The sequence below is a fragment of the Thermobia domestica genome, chromosome 4 (genome assembly GCF_964235325.1).
Source record: "Thermobia domestica chromosome 4, izTheDome1.hap1.1, whole genome shotgun sequence".
Classification (NCBI taxonomy): Eukaryota; Metazoa; Arthropoda; class Insecta; order Zygentoma; family Lepismatidae; genus Thermobia; species Thermobia domestica.
In genome coordinates, this window is record NC_137457.1 from 293,415,083 (window position 1) to 293,441,444 (window position 26,362).

At 36.3% G+C, this 26,362-nt stretch overlaps 1 protein-coding gene across 2 annotated transcripts in view; it reads right to left on the reverse strand.

Annotated features, from left to right (window-relative positions):
• Positions 1-9,835: 9,835 nt before the first annotated feature.
• Positions 9,836-26,362, reverse strand: part of LOC145684186 (uncharacterized) — a 36,203-nt gene continuing 19,676 nt past the window's right edge. For both annotated transcript variants that reach the window (XM_081756202.1, XM_081756201.1), the window contains 5 exons: positions 25,311-25,623; positions 20,588-20,755; positions 15,669-15,875; positions 14,617-14,782; positions 9,836-10,240 (listed from right to left, as the gene is read on the reverse strand). In XM_081756202.1, the coding sequence (XP_081612328.1) occupies positions 10,193-10,240; positions 14,617-14,782; positions 15,669-15,875; positions 20,588-20,755; positions 25,311-25,623 (902 nt within the window). In that variant the 3' untranslated portion in view covers positions 9,836-10,192. The remainder of the gene's footprint in view (positions 10,241-14,616; positions 14,783-15,668; positions 15,876-20,587; positions 20,756-25,310; positions 25,624-26,362) is intronic.

Genomic DNA, 26,362 nt, shown 5'->3' on the forward strand with positions numbered 1-26,362 from the left:
TTTGCGCAAAATTTTTACGTGACTAGGGAACTCAGAATGCATCTGGCAATCGACAATGGCGAACGCATTGAACACGTTCTGTAACAGCGCGTTATTCTTCTTCCCGTATAACTAACTCCTTTTGTTGAGGACACAACAAAAAAACAGTCAAAACTTCATAATAGTTAACGCTAGAGCAAAAATGACAGTGCCATTTAATTTATAGGAAAATTTGTTGTTGAAATGACACCGCATGCTGTGGTTTCCATTTAAGATAATTGCGTAAAATTCAAAATGTCGGACGTGATTTTGATGTGTCGTCACACATTTTTCTCCATCCTTATTCCCCACCTACATTGTTACTTTGGTTATCTTTTGCAGCGTTTACCACTTACTAGGGCATTTCCACACTTTTGGACCATCCTGTATAACAATTTTAATTATTTAACTAAATTTCCTTAAATGGGTGTTTAAACTTCGCAAATTGATCTAAGACAAATTGAATCAATAATCAAAATGATTATCCATGTACTTTTGTTAATGTTTTGAATCCATTAATTACTACAAGCATGTTTCTGGATGTAAAAGTACTTTTGACAAGAACGAATCAAAAGTGCATTGATTGGTTCAATTTGATTTTGGGCAACATTTCAGCATGCGTCTCTGAAAAACCATTGCTCTAACTGAAGTATATTGATATATCAACTTACTACAAAGTGCAATATACATACACAAAATGGTGGACTCATATGTTCTTGTACTTACCCTATTACTGCGTGGTGTGGTCATCACTTTCCGCTATTGTGACTGTTGGTAAAAATAAGTAGAGATGCAAGGGCTCGGAAAAAAAAACCGGCTTTTTTGGAAAAAAAACTCGGTTTTTTCTGCTTTGCTTTTTTGCTTGGGAAATTTTGGGCTTTTTTCAAAATACTGCTTTAAATTGATAAAACAGACTTTGTATCGCTTCTCTATAACACAAAAAATCATTTAATTAGTGGTTGATGCTGATAATAATATAAAACATCGAAAATAAACTATGAATTTCGAAAAAATATTTCCAACAATTTTTCTTCGACATATTTACATTATGAATTCCACAGGATTAACCAATGTATATAATAAGAATTTTTTAACCTCCTATATACAAAAGTAAGCAGAGTTGGCAAGAACCGTGGTTGTTTTTGAAAATGCCAAAAACCCGTTTTTTGGGGATGTTTAAACCAGGCTTTTTTGGTTTAAACCAGGCTTTTTTGACTTAGATTTTTTGCTTTATGTATTTATATTACATATTCACAGAAATAAGTTAGTTTCGCCTTGATGTTATTATGCAACAGCGGGGTTATGCCGGAAGAACTCCCATAAGCTTAAAGAAGTGCGGTCAGTAAATTTCTTAAGTTGAAAATCTCCCGCCCTAGCCATTGGGAAAATCCCGTCATTACTTGAAATGTAAGACAATAACGGGAAAATCCTGTTATTGCTTTGCATGTAAAATTTAAAGGTCAACGTACCATAATCAGTACGCTAAAACTGAGGTATTAAATTACAAATTTAGTACCGGTACGTAGATATCATTGAAAGTCCAATCCAAGCTAATGTTGGAAGCTACGTAGGCAATCGATAAATTTTGCCAATTTCTATCAATATATTTAAGCAATATTGGCTTCTTTATAAAACAACACGCATTTAGGCATGCAGAAATATACAATTTGGTTTGTTTCGTATATTTAGGCTTAACATCCTTACGAAATACCGAGGTTATCAAGGAGAAGACTTTCGCTTAAACTGACATCCGAACCGCTACTTGGGTTACGCATGAAAGAAGGTTTGTGGTTCGACCGAGAATTGAACATGGGACACCTTGATTAAAAGGTGAAAGGGAAATAAAACTATTGCAGGTGGTTTGATATCTGGAAACGTTACCATGAAGTTCACACGATTCGCATTTTTCATTCTTTTTATTTTTGTGGTTTAAACCAGTTATTAAAAAAAAAAAAGTTGGTGTAAACCAGCCAACCCTAAAAGTAAACACTTCTTTTTAAAGAATACACATATAACTAGCAAAATAGTATGTAGTATTTTTACTTCAAAATATTCCATACTCTCTTTTTGAAACAAAATAAAATTAAAATAAAACATAAGAGAAATACTTAGATTTATATGATACACTTAAAGGCTGCACATCTAGAGCTTTTGGTTCTGTATATTCTTGAAATTCTACAGTTAAGTTTTATAGAACCACCATCACAGTTTACCCAATCCTCAAGTTTTCTGAATTTTTAACAAGAGGGATTCAACATATCATTACGGAACTCCCCCCCCCCCCCCCAAAAAAAAAAACTACGGAATATATTTAAGTTAAGCTAAATACAACTCCACAACAAACATGGCTGAGTGATTAGCTTTTGCGTTTTTATCGGGAAGTCCGGGATTCAACCAACATTCGACCATTCTGACAAAGCTTTTCTTCATTCCATCTGTGAAAGTAGAAATAGTGCGTGTACTGTGAGTTGGGCGACTTCCTTTTTTATTGTTTTTAAATCGTTATTATTACTAATTACCAGCAGTGACGGTTTTGCGAAGGTTAGGGGGGCGGTCTTTCGGACTGAAGCCCGTTCCCCAAAGTTACGGAATGTCTGCAGCAAACGAAATATCTATTATTTATGCCTTTACTCATAAACTTTAAGCTCCCGTCAAATAAAAATTACGAATGTTTAAAAAAACTAAACATTAGTAAGAAACCCTTCCCAAAATACTTTTCTAAATCCGCCACTGATTCTCAGTATAAAATGATTTTTAAAGTTGTATCCGGAAGATTATTGCTAAACATATAAACGAAACGAAATATTATGCCTGTACTCATAAACTTCAAGCACTTCCCAAATAAAATTAGGACTTTTTAGGAAACGAAACAATCAGAAAAAACCCTCCTAAAGTACTTTTCTAAATCCGCTACTGATTATTTGTATAAATTGGTATTCAAGGTTGTGTCCGGAAAATTATTGCTAAATCACTTCACAGCTACAGTATAACAGAAATATGGAAGTATGGCTTGACGGATATATTGAAAAACGTACGCTTTGACGGATAAATAGAAAAACGGGCAAGTTTAACTTTTGCGCTAGAAGCTAGAGTACTAAAAGCTCTTAGAAATGAAACACGGATGACAAACTAGAGAAGAAAAAAGATGTCGATAACTCAAAAGTTAAAATAAAGTTAAATAGCCTCTAAAATTACCCTCAAATACTACATTCTTCATGTTAGCTTTAATTCGTAAAACATGTGCTCCATCCATCTTGATGGTGAATTTCAGAGCGAAATATCACATTCAGGTCATGGAATTCTTATCTAACTATAGAATATACTATAAGAAAGCTATTTAGATAGAAAAATCATGAAGTTGAAAAAAGCCAAAATTTCCAAAATTCTCGTTTTTTTCCCAAAAAAGCCGGCTTTTTATGTGAAAAAAACCATCGATTCAAAAAAGCCGGCTTTTTTGCATCTCTAAAAATAAGTCATTTTCTCTGCCACTTTCCTCGTGACTTCTTCAACTAAGGCACTACTTCTTCCCTCGAGACCAGGCTTTAGTTAAAAAAAGAAAAAAGTCATGGTGCCAGATCCACCGAGTACGAGTGATGTTTCATGACTTAATGGATTTTTATGTGCCAGAAGTTGCCCAACAGATAGAGAATTATGGGCCAATACATTGTTGTTGTAAAAAGTGGTCGGCGCTTCGTGCTAATGAATTCGAAAAATCCTAATAATAAAAGGTGAACATCTCAGCTGTGTCAGGCTATTTTATAATAGTAAAGTCTCGTCAGGTTGTATCGAGGGATTGGTGGACAAACTTGGGGTGAACAACTAGTAATATTTAACATAAATTTTCTTGAAATTTATATAAGAAGTGGGGGAAACATTCAAGTGATTTACATCATATTCTCTAAAATGCGAATTCAATAAAATTCAAAGAATGAAAAAAAAAAAAAAAAAAATGTGATCACGCCAAAAATGGGATACGGATCTAAGGCTTGCATTGGTGTGTGTGTACAAATAAATCCTCACTATCCACACTCACAGCCAGCCACATTTCCTTTGAGAATATTGAGACCACATAGAACTGTACTGTTTTGCTACGGCAACCCATTGTCTAGTGATAGTGCGGTAGAACTTAGCGCCCAGCCATCAGTAAATCGAAGGCTCGCGTTACAACCCAGGTATGTTGTTTCATCTTTGATGTTCATTATTGAAATTTACTGTTAACACAACGACAATGTGTTAGTCTATATGAAAGTGAATCAGCTACAAAAAATATCTTGGAACTTTTATTTTAAATGATATTCAAGACTGAAAAATGCACAATTAGACCGAGAATCCAACCTGGGTCTTCAGCTGACCGTGCCAGTGCTCAGCCACTGAGACCACATGAACTGTACCACATGTTTGAAGACGTGAAGGATGGGAAATCGCCCGCCTTAATACCCAGTATTTTACATATTTATTCGCAGGCACATAATAATTGCTCATACAAAAGGTAATTCCTTCCAAAGAAGAGGAATGTGATATACCCATTAGCGCGATGAACCGAAATCCAAGCTAGTGGAGGGAACTCTCCCAGCGACAAGGAGTCGATCGGTATCTCCAGTGTCAGCACTGCAGCCTTAATGCAAGCTCACATACTTCTTCTGGTGCCTAAACGCAAGGTACCGAATCCCACGTCCATACCAGTCAAAATGCATCTGCCATCCAGCACGAGTTCCACACTGCATTGGGCACATCAGGACAGAACTGCATGCACTTGGTTTCCATGGTGGAGCAGCTGCCCACAAACCACACATCACTTCAACGAACAAAGCCAGAAGATTGGCATGGTGTAAGGCTCATCAAAATTAAACCCTAGACCAATGGAAACATGTGTTATGGAGTGATGAATCACGTTACACGTGTTTCATGTCAGATGGTCGGGTGTGGGTGTGGCTACAACCCGGGGAACACTTCTTACCAGACTGCATTGTGCCAATAGTGAAATTTGGTGGTGGGGTGCATTTTGTTGGTTTGGCCTAGGCCCGCCTGTTGTTGTGTTTGGTAACATGATGAGTGCAAATTATCTGGACATTTTGGACAATTCAGTACTTCCCACATTGTAGAAATTCTTTGGAATGGGCCCATGTTACTATCAGGATGATGATGCCCCTTGCCATAAAGTTGCCAATGTTATGTCGTGGTATGGCGAGAACAATGTACGACTCCAGTGGTCTGCTCAATCGCCTGATTTGAACCCCGTGGAACATCTGTGGGATGAATTGGAACGGCGTTTAAGGTCCAGACCAACTTATCCAAATTCACCTGCCGCACTTGGAACCGCCTTGCAGGAGGAGTGGGCTCTCATCCCACCTGCTACCTATCAGCAACTGATGGAAAGCCTTCCTCGGAGGATACATGCTGTGATCCAGGCCAAAGGAGACCTTACCCAATATTAAGTACGTCATGATTTGCTTCATTCCAAAAGTTGTGGGGTGACCGGTGACTTTTGGTAGATTATTAGACAACACACTTTAATTAGCAATTTCTTCTCTAGATAGAAACACTGGGCAGAGTTAGTAGTTGATTTTACACAGGAAGTAAGGGAGAAACAGATTGCGAAAACGGAGGAAAGCTTTGTAGCGTCCGTTTTGTTTTTCAAATTAACGTCTTTGCCCTTTTTTTGTTTCTTGAAGAATTTTGAGTTTTTGGATTCTGCAACGTGCTGACAGAATCATATACAAGCGCTGCTGTTCACTCCAACAGTTGTTATTCAACACTAATGGACCAAATGGTCAGGTACGACTTCCTGGTTCTAGGTTCCTTGGATCGCCTACTTTTTATAAGTTCATTGCGGGAACTGTGTTTAGAGCTGTGCTGTATACGGTTGGCTGGTTAGGTGGTCACGAGAAAAGGCCGACGTTATGAAATAGGTTCCAGTATTAGGAGACTCAGACAACCTTTCGTCTGTACTATTCCTAGCATTTCATACATGAAGTCTAGAACGTTATCCCTTGTATATTTCTTTACTTTTTATTTTATATTTATTTATTTTATTTATTTATTTATTTATTTATTTTTTGCCCTGGATAGGAATTAGGCTTTTTAATGTAGAAGTGTCTTTCCTAATAAGATAGTGAAATCGGCCCTTGATCCAAAATAGGTCGCTATTGACCCAAAAGGTTGCCCTTGACCTAAAACTACCTAAAAAAAATTGACCCCCTACCCCCTCCCCTTACCGAATTATCGTATCATACATGCTCAAAATTGAATATTTTTAAATTTTGGTGGAGGTGGTCGAAAAATTTTGAAAATTTCACAGAATGCAGATACTATCTAGATGTAAATCTGCAATTTTATTCAAAACCATCAATGCGTATTTTCTTTTCTTTTTTTTTTTCGTGTTGAAAATTAAAAAAAAATGTAGAAAAACATTTGAAGGGAGACACACGTCGCTGATTTTTTGGTTAAAAAAATTTGTTATAACCTAAGGGTATAACAATTTTTTTAACCAAAAAATCAGTGACGTGTCCCCCCAAATTTTTTCTACATTTTTTTGAAATTTTCAACACGCAAAGAATAATAATAATAATAATAATAATAATAATAATAATAATAATAATAATAAAGAAAATACGCAAAAAAAATGCAGATTTACATCTAGATACTATCTACAATTTGTGAAGCTTTCAAAATTTTTGACCATCCCCACCAAAATTAAAAAATATTCAATTTTCAGCATGTATAATACGATAATTCGGTAAGGGGAAGGGGTAGAGGGTTAAAAAATTTTTTGAGGTAGTTTTAGGTCAAGGGTAACCTTTTGGGTCAATAGCGACCCAATTTGAATCAAGGGCCGATTTCACTATCTTACTAGGAAAGATCCTTTAATAAGGACTTTCGTTTTAATGATGTTTTATGCAATCCTACTCCGTAAACGAAAACTGGATTAGATTGTGTTTTATAGGACTCCTGTTGGGCTCCAGTAAGACTAAACTGCATACGGATTGCCAAAATTCTAGTCTGCATACGGACTAGTGGTGAGGCTTTATGTTTTTGTGTTGAACTCTTGGATTTTGGTTTGGTTTGGTTTGGTTTGAATTTAACGTCCCACATTTTTGCCTGGGCTACTGATTATAGTGGAATCCGAACCACTTTCTTCGTTCAACTGTACCTTCACCGGGAATCGAACCCGGAACCATGCACACCAAAGGCAAGCGTGCTAGTCACTAGGCCAAGCAGGAGTCCTGAACTCTTGGAATGTGGGTTTGAATACTCCGAGGATCGAGTTTAATTAGGCTCGACTTGTAATGTTCAGTTTGGTCTGCCTCCTAAAAGCGGGAGTGATCGAGACTGCTCTTAGTTACTTTTTGTTTCTAACTTAGAGTCTGATCCTGAGTGAAGGTCGTTTTAGTGTTTCACAATGAGTGGCTGTCTTTACTCTTATTACCTGAATAAATTGTAGAGTCAATTTAGCTAAAAAGTCCTTTCATGGTGAGTTTTTGCTTGCAAAACTCACATGAAATTAGGCAAAGCGCGTAAGTAATTGAAAACACTTCTGAAAATTAAGGCTGGGTTGAGCTGTTTGTATGTGGATGCATGCAAAATACCTATGCCATAGACTCCTAAATTTTACCGAATAACTAAAGAATTCGAGTCTAGTTTCCATACTCTTGTTTAAGTCTTTAAATAAGGTTCTACTGACTCAAAATAGGCGGCAATGCACTACTGTAGTTGTCAGAAAAACGAGTAAGAGAACTGACAAGTATATTCCTATATAGAGACACTAACATCTTTTTTGACTATAGAGCTATTTTAGAAATAAGCTGCTAGGAATGGAATTTTACTGGAGTTTGTACTTTAAAATTCATTTCAATGACTTATTAACGAGCAGATCAAACTGAACAAAATTTTCTGGAAAGTACAAGGAGAAAAGAAAAAGAAAAGAAAAATGAAAAGTATTCTAATTTGTCTTTATTTTTCCGTAGTTACTAGCAGAACAACGAGTACACCAACGGGTGGATATGTTATTTTGCTGGAGACTGTACGCATAAAACTGTACAATACAATGTTATAAGTCAGGCCCGTATATAACGTAGTATGTACGTTATGAATCACATTAGAAAATCTATGTATCTTGCTTTTAAAAAAAGGGAGGTGGTCGAGATACATGATTTCACGAAGTTTCTAATCTCTCCCAGAATCTCTCAGAAGATATTGAAGAACGTCTTAAGTGTAATTGGGTAATATGTCGTTTGAAATAAACATTTCGCCTTAACCCCAAGCTAAACATGTTACTCCTACCTAGAATGTTTATTTTATCACGACGTTTCAAAGTCAAGGTATGAAGAAATGTTTTCGGCTCACGAAGTTAACCTCTTAAATACAGAAGGGTAAGTAGCTTACATGTGTCAAACTTTCAATCCCCATGCATGTGCACAGTATCGATTGCACCGGGTCGTTTGAAGGTCAATGTCCAGTTACGAGCTTTCAGTTTTGCTACCGTAAATGTGTGCAGATTTTGGGAAGGCTATGTCGTGGCACTTCTACGCCAAGTTTTTGGTGTCTAAAGTTCCATAACAGTGCAAAGGAAATGGTGCACCACAGGATCAATCAGTATCAAGAAGATAATTAAACGATTCACCCAGCAAGGGTGTTGAATGTGACCGTATTGTGTAATGACTCCGTCTCAGAAGCTACGTCGAGTGACCCTGTAAGAAAACCTTCTTCGAAACGAATGATTGCCAGACAATTACACGTGTTCCAGAGAAGTGTAGACAATACCTTGCCCGATATATTAAATTTTCGGGGGATACTTAAGTGCTAGGGACATTATTTAAGTAAGGCCCATCGTTCGGAGAGATGGTCCAACTGTAAACGCTTCTAAGAATGCCATATGTTCAGAGATAAGCGTAAGTTCGTCGCTACGCTGGATGGAGTTTGGATCTATCTATCGGTTTGTGGTGAAATTTTTGCCTTCACTCACGCTTCAGTCGACCAATACTCCCATCCAGAATTCATTCGTCATTGAAAGGCAATTTTCTCGAGAGGATTTATGGTCGTAGCGGGATACTGCTACAATGGAAGATTCACTATTCGTCAGGTGCCTAAAAACTTCAAAATTAACTCTGCATACAGGACGAGCAACACATATTGACACGTATTGAGGCACATGACCTACCTCGTCTGTACTGAAATAGTATAAATAAAGCTCGGTTGCACAAAGACAAGACCTTATCACATACATATTCTACACACAGATTTCTGGAAGGAGTGGAACGAAACATCGGTGTCAGGGCTCTTCCATTTGAAGACATACCGCTCAAGTTCCAAATGCAGGTTTGATCTTCTGAAGAGAACACTTTCCTCGCGTCCTCCTGGGCCTGTAGTAAGCCTGTAATGAGGAATGGCAAAAGATTTTCTTCCTGTGCTTCGTAGAAGCTTCTTCAATGGAAGTTGTGGAGCAGGAGGGCTATTGTCAAGGCACACGCGATCACACTGGGGTCACCAAATGATGGCGCTGTAGTTTTTCCTAAGGCACTTTTGTATTGAGTTTGAGTTTAGCATCCCTTTCAGCAGCGAGGGTATATCAGACGTGGACCTACTAATTAAAGTGGAATCCGAACCAAATGAGCTCCCGTCAGGAATTAAACCTGTGTCTCCCAAGCCAAAGGCGCGTACGCTAACTGCTAACCACGAGAAGCTCTAAAGGCACTTTTGAGTTCAAATTTGTACACATATAATCGACTCAATCTTTTGCAGTAAGAAACAGTGCTTGGTGTTTTTCCAGATTTTCAATTGTTTTTGAAATCCTAGAATGGGTACAGATAGAGTACGTACGTATTCTATACGATGTTTATTCGAAATTTTGCCTCCATCTATATGAATCACCTTTCAAAGTTTGTCGGTACATTTACTTTACACTAACTTAAATTATTGTAAAAACATTTCATTAAAAAAAAATAAAAAAAAATTGTGTCATGAATTATGGCATCAGAACTCGTATCAACAATTATGGCATCACATCAGAATTCGTGTCAAAAATGATGACATCACAAGACTGCAAATTCTTAGGCACTTAAATGACTAACTTATGTACTATTTTAACATATTTATTATATAAGGCACATAATTCATTGTCCGGCATATTTATCTACATTTTCCGTCTTCCACAAATACAAAGTTCCTGTATTTCCCATTATGTCTTGAAGTCGTCATTCTGATCCATTGTATCCTGCAGCGTATCCTGTTTAACAAGACAAAATAAACATTTCAGAAAAATAGAATTCCATATAAAGGCAAAACAAATTTAATTTATTTATTACATGACTTCCATATTTATAAGTACAGCTATGATAGGAAGAATACATTTTATTCTTCATATAGAAAAGCGAGTTTCTTGTACAGTGTTACTTACATTGCGCTACATTGGTTCCTCACAGTGAATTAGCAGAGATGGTCGACGAATTGGTTAATTTCTTTGTTTACACAATGTAACTAACTTAAACCTCTCACTCTTTGGGGACATGTCAAGGTGTGTATTAAGGAGTGCCAACCAGACATAAGTAGCAGCACTCCTACCTCTTTGAATGTACTTCATATGGAGCAACAATATTTCCAATAACTAAGCAGAATTCAAGAGATAGATTGCTGAAATTTTGCCTAGTGACCAACTGAAATTATAATCAGAGGAAATCAGTATATTAATAAAAAAAAAAAAAAAAAAAAAAAAACTGTTGGAAACATCTCAGCAACTTGCTTCCAGTAATAATGGAGCTCTTCTTAACAGTGATCGAACATATACATACATATATATACGGATCCAAGGGGGGCTATAGTTCCCCCTTGACGCTCAGGTATACACTGGATAAAACGGCAAAAAAAGGTTTAGCCCCTCCCTTGATCATATCCTGGATCCGCCCCTATGTGTATATATACATATACGAACTGTAAAAAGGAAATTGAGGTATAGGGTTACTCCTTTAAGTACTAATAACGCGTTCGTTTCGCCGATAACGGAGGATGGTAAAACATGGATATTTAGATAGTTCGCATACTAGTTCCTTTGTAATTCCTTAAACCGCTTGGGATCGGTCCTGTAGTTTCTAAGGCAGAGAGTTTCGAAACGTGAATTTTCGAATTTTCGGCGGTTCATAACTCTCAAAGGAGACGTTTTTCGTCCCATGTTTATTAGAACTTTTTTCTTTCATTTCATATAAGGAATCACCTCCCAAAGTTTGTCAGTGGAGTTACCTACCACCCTGTATATATATATATATATATATATATATATATATATATATATATATATATATATATATATATATATATATATATATATATATATATATATATATATATATATATATATATATATATATATATATACTGGGTGATTCAATAAGAACGTACCAGGCCTATATAGCAGCTAATACTGCACGTAGAGCCTTCAAACAAAAAATTGCATTACCAAATCGTATGTGTAGAATGCAATAAAAATAGTATCGAGACCAGTGGCGTCTCGTGAATACCTCCAACGGGGGGCAGCGTCAAAATTTGCAATGGAAAGTGGTATAACTGTTAGAATCGTTCGAAAGGACATCAAATGTAAGGCAACTTTTAGAGGACAAACTTTGTCATATCCTTTACCATTTAGCTGCTAGAGGCGTTGTTGCAGACTTGTATCTGACTAACCGTAGCAGGCCTTTATCTAAACTAATAATGCACATAAAGCCGTCAAACAAACAATTGAACTACCAAATCGTATGTGTAGAATGCAATAAAAATAGTAGCGACACCAGTGGCGTATCGTGAATATCTCAAACGGGGGTTATCTGCAAAATTTGACATGGAAACAGGGGTTGGTTGTGCCTCCATTGAAACAAGCGCACAATGGGAGAAATGTCGAGGGGAAATACCTTGGCATATTTCTTCCTCGTTGGCAGCAACACGGTCGCATTACTAGGTGAAAGTCAGATGGTGCGAGGGTGTTTCCTCTCAACGTTTCTCCCATTGTGCACTTGTTTCAATGGAGGCACAACCAACCCCTGTTTCCATGTCAAATTTGGCAGATGACCCCCGTTAGATATATTCACGATACGCCACTGGTGTCGCTACTATTTTTATTGCATTCTACACATACGATTTGGTAGTTCAATTGTTTGTTTGACGGCTCTATGTGCATTATTAGTTGAGATAAAGGCCTGCTACGGTTAGTCAGATACAAGTCTGCAACAACGCCTCTAGCGGCTAAATGGGAAAGGATATGACAAAGTTTGTCCTCTAAAAGTTGCCTTACATTTAATGTCCTTTCGAACGATTCCAACAGTTATACCACTTTCCATTGCAAATTTTGACGCTGCCCCCCGTTGGAGGTATTCACGAGACGCCACTGGTCTCGCTACTATTTTTATTGCATTCTACACATACGATGAGGTAATGTAATTTTTTTGTTTGAAGGCTCTACGTGCAGTCTTAGCTGCGATATAGGCCTGGTACGTTCTTATTGAATCACCCGGTTTATATATATAGGGTGTTTCAAAGGTTCCCTGACAGGGTAACTCTTGTTATTATCAGAGTTACGACAAAATGTAAGAGGGAAAAACCGTCTCCAAATATGATGTTTTCAATCTAAAGTGAAAGAATTTTTTAAATCGGATAAACCGTTTGGGTTGTACACTCTTTACGCACCCAATGTTAAATGAAAATGCAACGCTGCTATTTACCTGGACCCACAACGTAAGTGTATGAAGTTACTGTTTGAAATGGGGGATGCCCATCGACACGTTCGCGTAAAATACAGTAACTTCATTTACTTATATTGTGGGTCCAGGTAAATGGCAACGTTATATTTTCATTTAACATTGGCACATAAAGAGTGCACAGCCCAAATGGCTCGTCCGATTTTAAAAATTCCTGTCAGGGGACTTTTGAGACACTATAAAAGTGCTCCGATAATTCTATGAGACTTGATATCAAGATAATAGAATGACAAGGAAAAAGTGAAATCTTTAAATTTAAATATCTCACAGTTATGTCCTTTATGTTAAAGCCGATGATAAAAGAAAGCGAATGATCATAAAAGGAATGGTGGAATGGGAATGTGGGATAAAGCGAGAGATCATCGAATTAATCCACGAACATTAAGTTGCTTACCACAAACACGCATGACGTGGAACGGAACCAGGAATCCCTTGAACTAAAAGTTGGCTCTACCTCTCAGCCACTGTACGAATAACGACCACACAATATATACAAAGAAGTCTGTTATCATGATCGATTTTCACTGGAACAAAATTACATTTCTACAAAGAGTAATGTATTAGAACCCTTATTATGCCTAGACTCCAATTCACAGGAGTACCAAATCTCACTTCCTCTCCATCTACTCCTAGATGACTAAGAAAATGTACTGAAGCAGGTTTTAGCTTATTGAAATACTTACTGCCTCCTATCTTCCCCCAATTTGCCCCTAGATAACTTTCCCACACTCGAGAAAATCAATGATACAGATTTGAATTATATCCTGGAGTACCGGATCCCACCTTTCTCAAGTTGTCTCTAAATCATTTTTCTTTCGGGAAATTCGCTGATACAGGTTTGAATTCGCACGCGTACCGGATCCTGCATTTCCCCAACTGCACCTAATTTTTTTCCGATCTCGAGAAACTCACTGATGAGGGTTTAATTTACTAGAGTACCGAACCCCATCTCCCCCTTAGAGACTTCAATGATTCCATTAATGACGGTTTTATTGAAACTTATCCAGTAGTTTTTAAATTAAATAAACACACCTGCAGCATATGTTGAAAGTTTTACTACTGCAAAGATCGCTGCGAAATAAATGTATTTCTCGACCTTATAACACTATATTGACATGTGAACCACATATACGTGGGTCAATCAGAAAGTTAGTTGCAATTCTTCATAAATATTTTCGGTCAAAGGATATTTTGATGCAACTGTGTGGCAACACTGCAGACATGTAGCTCTATCGTATGACGTAGCAGCTTTCACGAGGCAAGTGGAGGTGTTCTGATAACCATCTCGGCAGCTGCAAGAGGCGTCCAAATTGGAAATGCGTGCAGTGATTCGGTTTTGGGGGGGAGGCGGGGGAGACGAAAAGGTGTAACTGCACTGAAATTTATCGGAAGTTGCATGAAGTGTATGATGATAACGCAATGTCACGTCAAGCTATTTCGAAATAGTGCAAAATGTTTGAGGACGATGCTGAGCGCGAGGGAAGACCATCAACTGCGACAAATCCGGAAATCGCTGCTCGCGTGAATGAATGCATTCTTGCAAACAGACTCACAACAATAGACGAAATCGCAAATGAATTGGATATTTATCATGGTAGTGTGCATAACATTATTGCCGAAGCTCCAGCCCAAGAATGGTTATCGGGCATTGGACAGGGATTTCTTTGCAGAAAGCATAGAAAAACTTGTACCACGCCTCGACAAATGCTTAAATAACGGAGATAATTACATTGAAAAGTAGACTGTGAATGGAACTTTACGATACAAATAAAGTTATTGTAAAATTTCCATCCTGTTTTATTTTCTTCAGCAGTGCAACTAACTTTTTGACTGACCCTCGTAATTAGCCGTGACAACTCACCTCTTCATCTGAACTTCCAGGGTCAAAAACCACTTTCAAAGGTTTGGGCTCAAAGTGTTCTTTTACATGCTTCTTAAGGCTCAATTCATCTGGAAAAGTTTTCTTACAGTGATCACAAAAAAAGTACCTTGTGGGTATTTGTTTTAGACTTTCTGGTTTTTTAATCCTGAAATAATATTAAAGAAAATAATGATATAAAGAAATCGTGTGGCACATTTTTATTCTTCAATAAATAATATAACTAACCTTTAATAAATAATGTAACTCGGGTCTGATGCCGTGAAATCAAATCTTTTAAGTTTTACGTCCCACAGTTATGTCGGCTAGGGTAAAGGAGACGGTGATGATGAGAAATGAATGAAGTGGTGGAATGAACGAAGTGGGAGGAAACGGGGGAACCCCAAGAAAACCCATGCACGTGGTGCTTGTCCACCACAAAGATCACTTGGCGCGACCTGGGATTGAATCAAGCACCCCATGTACCAGAGGTGAACGCTCTACCAATAAGCCCCCGAGGGTAAGATGTCGTGATAGACTTTTTACTACATAGCACTTCGTCGTCGGCAATTCAATTTTTATAAATTTTTCAGGAGAAACTAAAAACAGTATCCTGGTTAGATTTTTCGCTCTATAAAAGTGATGTTATAAGTAATATTTTATGCTTATCTTACGTAACTTGGTACCTTCTCAAGTAATAACAAATTAGAGAGTCTAAAAGATTTTAAAAGCTGCACCAGATAGTACTATTATCTCGAAATGGCCGAAAATGTCACATAGCAGGTTTTGAATTGCCGACGACGACTTGTTTGTTTTCATGTGTAGAATCACCTCACAAGCGTTGTAAAGGACCTATTATTACATCATGTATATTTTTGTATTTCTCCTGGTATATTTTACACCAATCAGAAGAATAAAAATTTGCATTATTTGTCACCTAAGATCTTCATAGAAATAACTGATCAATCAGCATTCGCAAAGACTAGACTCTATAACAAATAATTTGCTCCTAACCTTAAAAAATAAAGCATGAATATGGAGTAAAATGCACTTACTTCACACACGGAGAATCCATTTCTAAGTACTGAGTCAATATTTTTTTCGGTAAATTGTGTGACACTCGTCTCCCCGTTTGTAAACACCGTTTCTGTCCTCTCCAGTATCGTATGTGGCCTTCAGGAACACCAAAAAAGCGCTCTGCAGCCCTATTACCATGTACTTCTGCATAATGTATTACTTCCAACTTAGATTCTGAAGTATACCTGAAAAGGATATTTTTTAAAAATCGTTAAAAACATTTAAAAATTACACATAAATAATTGTTTGTGCTGTACAGACAGTAGCTATTGATTTAGGTGCACCTAAAAATAATGAATACATGGTGTATCAAAAAGAACTTTGAAAACTCATATTGATTTTTTTTATTTATCTTACAGACATGGTTTTGGTGTCATTTTGTAACAAAATACATCAAGTTTTGACTCACGTAGTACACTAGTTCAGAAACAAGCCACCGCAAGCGCTAGTTGCAGCAAAGATGGCTGCTTTTACTGGTCCCGAGCGTGCTAGCTGTGTGTTTTGGTTTGAAGACTCCAGTCTGCGAAAACTATGCAACGTAATTTTCGTATAAAGTATGGTAAAGATCCTCCCAGTAGCCCTACTATTTATCAGTGACATAAGTGTTTTATTGAAACTGGGTGTTCGGTAAGACACACCAAGTCTTCAGGTTGTTCCCGTACGTCTGAAGGCGTTGTAGAGCAAATGAGACAAAGCTTTGTGAACAGTCCTACAAAATCAACCCTTCGTGCTTCTCGACAGCTGGATGTCCCACACATAACAGTTTGGCGTGTGTTGAGAAAACGGTTGCATCTCAAACCATACACATTACAAATAGTGCAAGAGTTAAAATACTGATAGAATTGTTCGTAAGAGATTTGGCAAGAAATCGACTTCAGATGGGCCACATCACTAAGGGCAAGAGTTTTTCGCACTAAGAATTTGAAAATTTCGCGTTTCGTTTTTCATATTTCGCATTTTGTCGCAATTTCTAAATAAAATTTCGCCTTTTGTAGCTCTTGTGGAAAAGAATTCCCTGACATTTTTACAACTGTTTCTTTTATTCAAAGATGACTATAAAAATAAACCATTAATTACCTAAAAAACAAAATACACTAAATACTTCACTTGACAATGTCAATTTCATTTATAGAAAATTATATTTTTTCAAATCAAACTGAGGAAAATCAGTAACTAAACTTAATATGAGTACGAAAGTTTTGCTGTCTTCTGGAAATACATAGGCACAAGTTGCATTTAAGCATTAAATATAAGCATGCTATATGCCACTTATCGTCAGTCCATACTTGGAAAAAATCTCTCACAATTGGCATTGCTTGTTGGAAGCCCCACACATATGTAAATGCATTTACAACAAACTTCAAACAATCATCACTTCGGAACTCCCCATCCAACTGCGATGGTGATAGCTAACGGACATGTTCCGTACAGTCGTGTCCTAATCACCCAAAATGCACACAGTTCATGCCACGTTCTACCGTTTCGTCAGCGGAAAACTAGCGTTTCTAAAGTAATGAAAACGTGTTTTTAAAATTTCGCGTTATATCACGTATTGTTAAAAATTTCGCGCAAAACTGCCAATTTCGCGTTTTATCACGCAAAGGAAACCAATGAAAATACACATAGAATATCGTAAAACGTCAAGAAACTGAAAATAACTTAATTCTGACGCATTTCGTTTTATCGCGCATTGCGAAAAACTCCTGCCTCTACACATCACCAATGGCAGCCACATTGAACCTCTTTAGGTCCCGAGAACAGCTTTTTAAAAAATGTTGTTAGAGAAGGCTAAATTCGTCCCTAGAAGGCTAAATTCGTCCCTACTCATGTTTCAATGAGAACCTGCATGTTGCTCATAACCCCAGTGTTTAAATGTTCCAAATGCAAGAGTCGTATCTTCTTCACTGCAAGTTCCAACTCCTTTGTGAAATTATTTGTTTCAAAATATTATACAACAATAGTATATGTTGTATCAGCCTCTCTTATGTATCAGCCTTTGCATCAAGAGTGAATTTCGTGCGATTGCTCCTAATATTTCCTAAGTTTGGCCAGATGAGAGCTTCGCCACCAGAACCTGCTTTTGCTCGGCCTACGGCCTCGCACCTCTTAAACCCACAATTCCACCGAATTTCAAGTTTCTTTTCCTATTTCAACTATCTTAAAGATAAGATTTTGTATCCTAAGATAACTTCCAGTTGAATAACATGGAAATTTCATCATCCCCTCTTTAGACTTCTTAAAAAATAAACTATTCACTTTTGGCAATTTTCCTGTGAGTTAGCCCCGCAGGGCTACAATCATTCCAAATTTCATCATTCTAATCCTGCCGGAAATGCCTAAACATTTTTTTTCGGGGGGAGGGGCATATAAATAACATGGGAAAGATTTTTCAGTTCCCCATAAAACCACTCTAAAGTTAAAACATTTTATTTCTGCTGATTTACTTGGGTAACGCTAATAAAAACGTACAAGCATACCGAATTTCAAGTTTTATTCCAATTCCAAGTACCTAAAACACGAGATTGTATGTCTATAAAAAGGTCAATTTAAATAACACGGGAAATTTCTTCATCCCACCCCCCTTCTTTAGACTCCCTAAAAATTAAAAATATTCACTTTTGGCAATTTTCCTACAGGTTAGTGCCGGAAGTCTACAATCATGCCAAATTTTCACCTTCTACGTCAACCGGAAGTACCCGTTTATTTTGTCTCGGTTCAATGTAGTTCTATATATACAGTTAAGATTAGTATATATATATATATATATATATATATATTCTCTTCCTACTTTATTTCCTCCTTGCAATGTTTGCTCTTCTCTTTAACTTCATTCCACACTTTTTGGAAGGGACCTTCTTTCCTGGGGCGCATCCCCAGGGAAAGGGCAAAAATTTTATGAATGAGAGGACATCCATTTTTTTTAGTTCTTTTTTTTTTCGAGAGAGCCCTTCTTTCTCCTCCTTTCGTCTCTCCATTTAATGAGAAGAGAGAGCACCAAAAAAAAAGTAGAAAACCATTTTTTGTTTCTTTCTTTCAACGGTGGAAAGAAAAGGAGCAGAGATAGAAGAAAAGAAAGTACCACCTTCGCTTTTGGTTATATCAAAACTTAAAATCTACCTTGTATCCCCAATTGCCACTCAGGAAGTAGTTAAAGAAGCTAAGGCAACAGGTCTGTTTGCATAAGAACTCGCAAGTGTTGAGTAGAATTGACAGGAATGTACCGCAGAAAGTCGGTGCCGATTTTTCTATTTACAGGTTTTTGGAGTGTTATAGTATTGTTATCACAAATAGTCGCAATTGCGCTCGGAAAGAGTTTCAGAGAGAACTAAAATACAGTGTAAAATGATGTCTTAAACACAAGCGGCAGTTGAGGATACGAGGTACGCTTTTCAATATGTTTTTCTCTTTTATCATATAATTATGGTAGCTACTATAATAATTATTATTATCTTAACTTTTGTGTTATTGTATTAAAATTAAATGAACTGAAATTTCTAGTTATGTTCCAAGATTATGCATCGAGGCTAAAGAAGAAGGTGATGATGAGACAGATGGTAAAGGTGAAATGAAGAGAGTGGGAAAACCCTGAGAAAAATCACACACACTATTTGTTCATAATAAAGGCCACGTGACGCGAGCTGGGATCGAATCAGAAACCCCATATACCACAGGTGAGCGCTCTACTATTGAGCCACCGCGACACTTGTATTAAAAACTGACATTATGGCCCATTGTTACCTGAAAGTCCCCATTTATATTTTAGTAACAAAAATCAAAATTATTATACCATGATTTTTGTGCTAATTAGATCACCAAAATTAAATTTTCCTTATGGCAAGCGAAAATACGTCAATCCGTAGAGGGGTTAATCCTTAGAGTCATTTGATTTGAAGTACTTATTCGATGAGATATCTTAGAAATTAAAGAGAAAGAATGGGAAACCTTCATCAATAGCAGGTATAAATTTTTCACACACTTTCCAACCATAGACTATACATTAAAATTATCTGGGCGCATAAAATCAAATTAACAAAATTAACAAATTAACAGTAAATTGGCTACTTACCAATGAATCCTCCCTTGGGAAGCCTAAATATTTAGTGGAATACATACCACTAAATAAATGTAACGTAAGGAATGGATTCTGAAATGTCACAACCGGAAGAAAGCGCAAAAAGTGAACTGAATCGAAGAAAGCACGGTGTCTATGTTACGTCACTAGATGCTAGATTCAAAATATGCATCAAAACTAGTAACCAAATTCTATCAATGTTGCCAATATCCAGATTTAAAGCAGGTTTATATTTATGAATAAAAAATGATTCTTTAATCTTTCGTTGTTTCTTTGTTTGCTGAACCTATTACATTAACCTGTTTCACATTATGTGTATGCTTTTTTTTTTTCATTCTTAACGTTACATCTATTTAGTGGTATGTATTCCTTGTTTTACACCTTTTATCTCCTATCCGTTTTTACCCTTGTTACCTTGCCTCTGAAAACGGAACTAGCTTGGCGTTCCGAAACATATGGAAAATATTTAGACTTCCCAAAGAAAGGATTCATTGGTAAGTAGCCAATTTTTTGTTAATTAAAGAGTACACGTCTTTATTTTCTGAACAACTTCTCCAACTGACCCTTTCTTCCTGCTGAGGTCTTTCAAAATATTGACTTTAAGTTCACAGATGTTCTGAAGTACAACAACAAGAATCGAACTCAAAATCATTTTTTTTAATCAATTACATGTCGAATTCAGTTTATTTGGTTAACTTACAAAGGTCAGTTGGGTAAGATTCACTCCTATTTTATAATATCTAATTCCGTATTCAAAACATTAAAATAAAATTAAAAAATAAATAAACTGAAGCAAGCAACATACAGACATAAAATAAAACTTACTCTTCTGCACTCTTATGAGATTTCATATGGGTTTGCAGACCTTCTTCAGATTTGAATTTACCACCACACATATCACAGTCTAACCGAAGAACTTTGTTCGGATGAAGAAGTTTTGTGTGTTTCAACATGCGTTTCTTATCTGAAAATCGCTTACCACAATATGGACAGCTGAAAAAAAAATATATATTATAATAATAATAATAATAATAATAATAATAATAATTGATGATGATGATGATGATGAAGAAGAAGAAGAAGAAGAAGAAGAAAGGAAAATAAAAAGATAAATCAGAATCCTAGGAGTAAACTGTTATAAATAAAAAAGTTTTCAAATATTTAGGCAGGAGATTTCGATCTGATGAATACATTCGACATAATTTTCTTCTGGTTATTTGAAAGGTAAAAAGGAAACGGATTCTTCTTAAGGGATTCCGTTTATCTACACGTAATTAGATATTTCAATATCTATTTTATATCTATATATATATATATATATATATATATATATATATATATATATATATATATATATATATATATTACAACATTTTTGAACATAGTTCTACTCTGTAATCCTCTTGTTACTATCACATGTCATTGCTGGAGTTCCTTAAGGTGTGACCAGTGGCGTAACTACAATGGAGCGAGTGGAGCAGTTGCTCCAGAGCGCACGGCAAAAAACACGAAAACTGTTCTTATGCAAAGAACATCTGAAAACATTTCAAAAGGCACGCTACGACTATTAGCAGTTAATTGGTAACAGCCAATACCGGAGGCGGATTCAGGAATTTTTCAGAGGGGGAAGGTCTGAAAAATAAACTTGAGGCATTTTTCGATATTTGGTTCGCTAACTAAAAATGTGGACTGCAGTGCTTCATAATACGTATTTATCTCCGCCTTTCTGGAGGCGACATTGAGGAAAGCCATGTTTTTTCAACACGAGAGAGAATCCAGGATTACCATGAACTGGAAACGCATCATTATCTGCAATGAGTGGAAAATGCATTTAGAATCCTTCTTTTGAGATAAATTTTAAAACTTTTTTTTTTCCACAGCCTTTGAACAAACGCTTCATTACGGACTAATTTATATTTTTTACTCTCATGGAGGGACGCACGAGTCCCGCGCACCCTTTTTGGAGCCCCACTGGGCGATACCCGGGCAATCGTCACTGCAACGTTTTCTAGCTAGGTGCCTAGTGAAAGTTTTGCATAACGAGTCATTGCAATCAGCGCACCGTGCCCCCTCCCGGGTTTCACCCCCACCCGGAAATAAAATGAAAGTAAGACTTGTTTGAATCCTAGTTGACACTTATAAAACTATCCTGTACTCCCTACTTATATTAAGAATTATAAGCAATGGTATCATTCTACCTTTAAAGTATAAAAGTAGCAGTTTGGATTAAGTACAGTAAACCATTTTTAATTTAATTTCCTATGAACATATTCATATTAAGTATGTAGTGATAACTTAGGAAAAAGATAAGTAAAAACTTTACGTTTCTTAATAAAAATAACTTTGTATACTGTTAGTATATATATATATATATATATATATATATATATATATATATATATATAACGCAGCAGCTGAAATGCGTAGGGCAGGGAGCGGGTGTGAGTAAATCGATGATCGATCGATCCAGGGCGCAGTAAAACTAGATACGCCACTGGGTGTGACTGCTTCTTTCCTTAAAATTATCATTACCTGTTTGTCAATTCTGTTCGGATATTGGAATGATTGACTTTTTTTTTTTTTTTTTTTTTTTTTTTTTTTGTGTAAATACAGACAATTCTCGACTTACATAAACAGATCGTTCCAGGGCTCTTTGAGAAAGTCGAATTTTTACCATAATCTAAGATCTGTCGCAAACACGTATGAAAGAATACGAACAAACTCGAAAACATACTGTTTAATAACACTGCAATAAAACCTCAATTACATATTATGCTTAATGATACAGAAACTCATATTTTTACAAGGCCGATGGTAAAGGAACTAATTAACACATTGGCTGCCATGTGTATAAAATTGCTACACAAAGTAACTTTCCTGGCACGCCATCTGCATAAAATTGATAGACATATTCCATACAATATGTACAGCTAAAAATGGCCTCGGCCTGGTACATAACTATGGGTGATTCATGTCCGGCAGCCAATGTGTTAACCATAATTAACTACCAGGGTTGGCTGGCTTAAACCAAGGTGTTTTTATTTGAAATAAATAAAGAAGTGAATAACGTCAATAACGGACTAGTAATATCATACTTGTAAATAATTACAAACCTTGCTATTCGCTAGCGCCAGCTCCCTGATGATGTGTTAACAAGGCAAATCCTGTCATACTATGGTTTCAGATGTACGGTGCATAAAGTCATGTTTAATTTGATAATGAATTGCACAGATGAGACAATGTGTCAGAAATAAGCACCAGAAGCCGCTACAAATTCGACTCCCGGTGTTAGTATACCTATGCATTGGATTCCACATTAAGCCGAAAGTATACGTCTCGCATAGCCTCAGTGCTCAAAAGGGACATTAAACTATAACAGGGTGTCTACTGGAATACCAGAAAGTAAATTCATGACTTTTTCATGACTTTTCATGACCTTTTTGTTCAAATTTTCATGACCATGGCGATAAAAATTTACCATTAGTAATAATAAACCCCTACCATCAGTGGTGCATCGGAACTATGAGGGTTGCTAGTCTTAAATATCACTTATTGTGAATCTTAAAGAAAGAATCTAAAATTCTGCCGCCTTGTCCTCGAGCACAGAATAGCACTTACCTAAATACGGGCCTGCTCTTACCAGTGAATCACTCTATACTGTATTTAAAGTTTTAATTCTGAGTATAATTATCCATCTAGAAGAAATTTGTCTGAAATTAAGCACTCAGAGAACTGCCCAAAAACAAAACAAATTATAAAAGAAATTCGTTTTAAAAAAAATTGATCATCAAATTTAAAATCTGCAAACTCAAACGAATAATATTATTTGCATAAGTCTAAAGGCCCAAAAATACACAATTTACATTTCTTAGAAGTAAAGAAATAGCAGATCAGAAAGTTGGACAGTAAAAAGTTCTTACTATATTACAGAGACTAGAAGATGAAATGGGGAGCAGCTAGGAAGACAGTAAAGTACCAGTTAGCCAGCACTAACTGGTGGGGGAAATTCTTACAATTACTGACCTGACACAACTGTTTCAGTACATGCAGTATGAGACATAAAAGTATGAAGTATAAAAATATACTTTGAGATTTCAGATTTTCATGACCAGTTGGGTAAATAAAGGACTTTTTCATGGCTTTCATGACCACTAAGCAAAATATATGACTTTTTCATGACTTTCATGACCAGTAGACACCCTGTATAAACAAGTAAAAACAATTAACCAACAAGTAAGGGCACGCCAGATTAAGAGAATACGGCATTTTAAATAAAAGTGGCTGGTCAGGTTCTTTTGGAAAAAGACTGTAAATGTCATTGTATATCATCATGTGAGACATCTAAGGGTACGGTTAATACCGAAATTTTCCTCTTTCATCCTTCCCTTTTTACTTTCTATCTCGACTCAGCCTTCATAGAATAGCGTGTTTATGCTATGCTTAGCGATCAATTTTTCTCACTCAGGTAAATCAGAGTTTGCAGCAAACGTTCAAAGAATTCTCTGCGGCTGAAGCAGGAACAGCACATTCGCAATAAAGAGAACAACACCTGCAATCTTATTTTAAACGTTACTGATTAAGTAGAACTGCTGTCTGTATAAATAGCCGATCAGCGCGCTGTTCACTTGATCATTCACTGAAAAAAAAAAAAAAAAGTAGTTTGTTTTTTGAAAAAGAAAACGAGATATAAGGCTTGATTCAACATACAGTATCACCAGGTTCTATTTCAAACAATGAGTTTGTTTTGCTTCATCCATTCAGTTTGCTTTGAAAAAGGAAAAGAGAAAGATGAAATAAAAAAAAGTCGGTATAACCGTACCCTACAATGTACAGGACACATGGGAAATACGCAAGACATGTAAATTCTAGCTGGGAAGTCTTTTGGAAAGAGACTTTTAAGCAGAGCAAAAGAACATGCAAGAATAAATAAACAGATACTTTAGATAGGTGGGTAACAACCATACTGATAGAACTAACTTGAAATAGATCAAGTTTTATGTTTACGGTAATGAAACTTCCCAGGTTAAGATATGTAGTTAGTTGGAAAGTGACAGTTATGTAACAGAATATAAGATCGTATGGGTTTTACGATATCATTAAGGTATTTCGCCTTATTTTTAGGCTTTCTGGGTGAAAGATTCTATCAAAAGATTCAAAGGTTAAAAATGCGAATTAATAAGAAAAGACGAATTCTAGTTTTATAACTACAGGGTGGCCCAAAAGTAGGTATACAGTCCTGTACTGATCGGCTCATGGCATTTTATATCATTTACTTATTTTATCCATACAGGTATTGATTTAGTTTCTTCATTATTTGTTCTTAATTTCTTTTCACTTACACCTGAAGCTCGGAACAGATCGAAGCAAATAAATGCATTATATCAATGAATTATGTCATACTTGATCGATGCTGGTCTGTATACCTACTTTTGGGTCACCCTGTATATACATATAAAACACATTCCGTCTCTTCAAGAAACCTGAGTGGGCGATTTCCATTCATTATACAAAGAGTTACTACCATTAACGTAGTAATTACGCAACCTACCTGAATTTCATATGATGTTCACACCAATGTGGAACGTAAGAATCCATCGCCAAATACTCTCCACACACTTCACAAGGATATGTTATTGGTGATACGTTATGCACTTTGGAAACATGATTATCATAGTTTTGTACAGGTGCTTCAACTATTAAATCACATATTTGGCATGTTAATCGTAGCAGGTATGGACACTGGAACAGGTACTTATGCATTCTATACCAGTCACTATTCTCTGAACGTGGTTTTCGTTGAATAATCATCTTCATTTTTTCCCAGTCATTGTCCGAGAACTTGCGCACCGCACGACCATTGTCTGTTGGCAAATACAAAGAAAACGTTTCTGATATCTTTACAACAAAAGAAAGCATTAGATTAAATTAGACTGAAGTTTATCGTCCCTTTCAGCAGCGAGGCTATATGAGACATGAACCTACAGCTTAATGTGGGATCCGAACCATATGAGCTCCCGCCCGGAACACAAAAGAAAGCAAATTGAAATATTAATACATTATAAATATAAAATAGATCTCCTAAATTAACAACTTAATTTGAATTTTATTTGAATCCTCTAAATGCTTTGATTCTTGGGTAATGGATTACTGCTGTTGTCATCCGCATCTATCATGACCTTTGGGTGGTGGTCCTCTTACTCTTTAGAGGATTATGAATAAAATAATCAGTTGTAAAATTTGAGATGACCATGACTCACTCTTACCTTATTGCTGCAACATAATGTCCCACGTAATATACCAGTAAACATCGCTCACAATTGTAGTGCAGCATTCGGCCATAAATTCTCAGACATAAAGTAAAATATCATTTTAACACCAAATTCATCCGACTGCAGTGTCCATCTGAAATACACTAATTTGCTACATCCTTTTAAAATCTTTTGTGGTAGTTTATACAAAACACGAATAAATACTCTTAAAATTCTATCTTCATCCATCTTGACTGGAACTATTACTCAAATAATTAATACTTTTCTGACTAGAGTATGTACTTATTTATTAAAATTAAAATAACTCATAACAGTTTCAATATCTTAACGT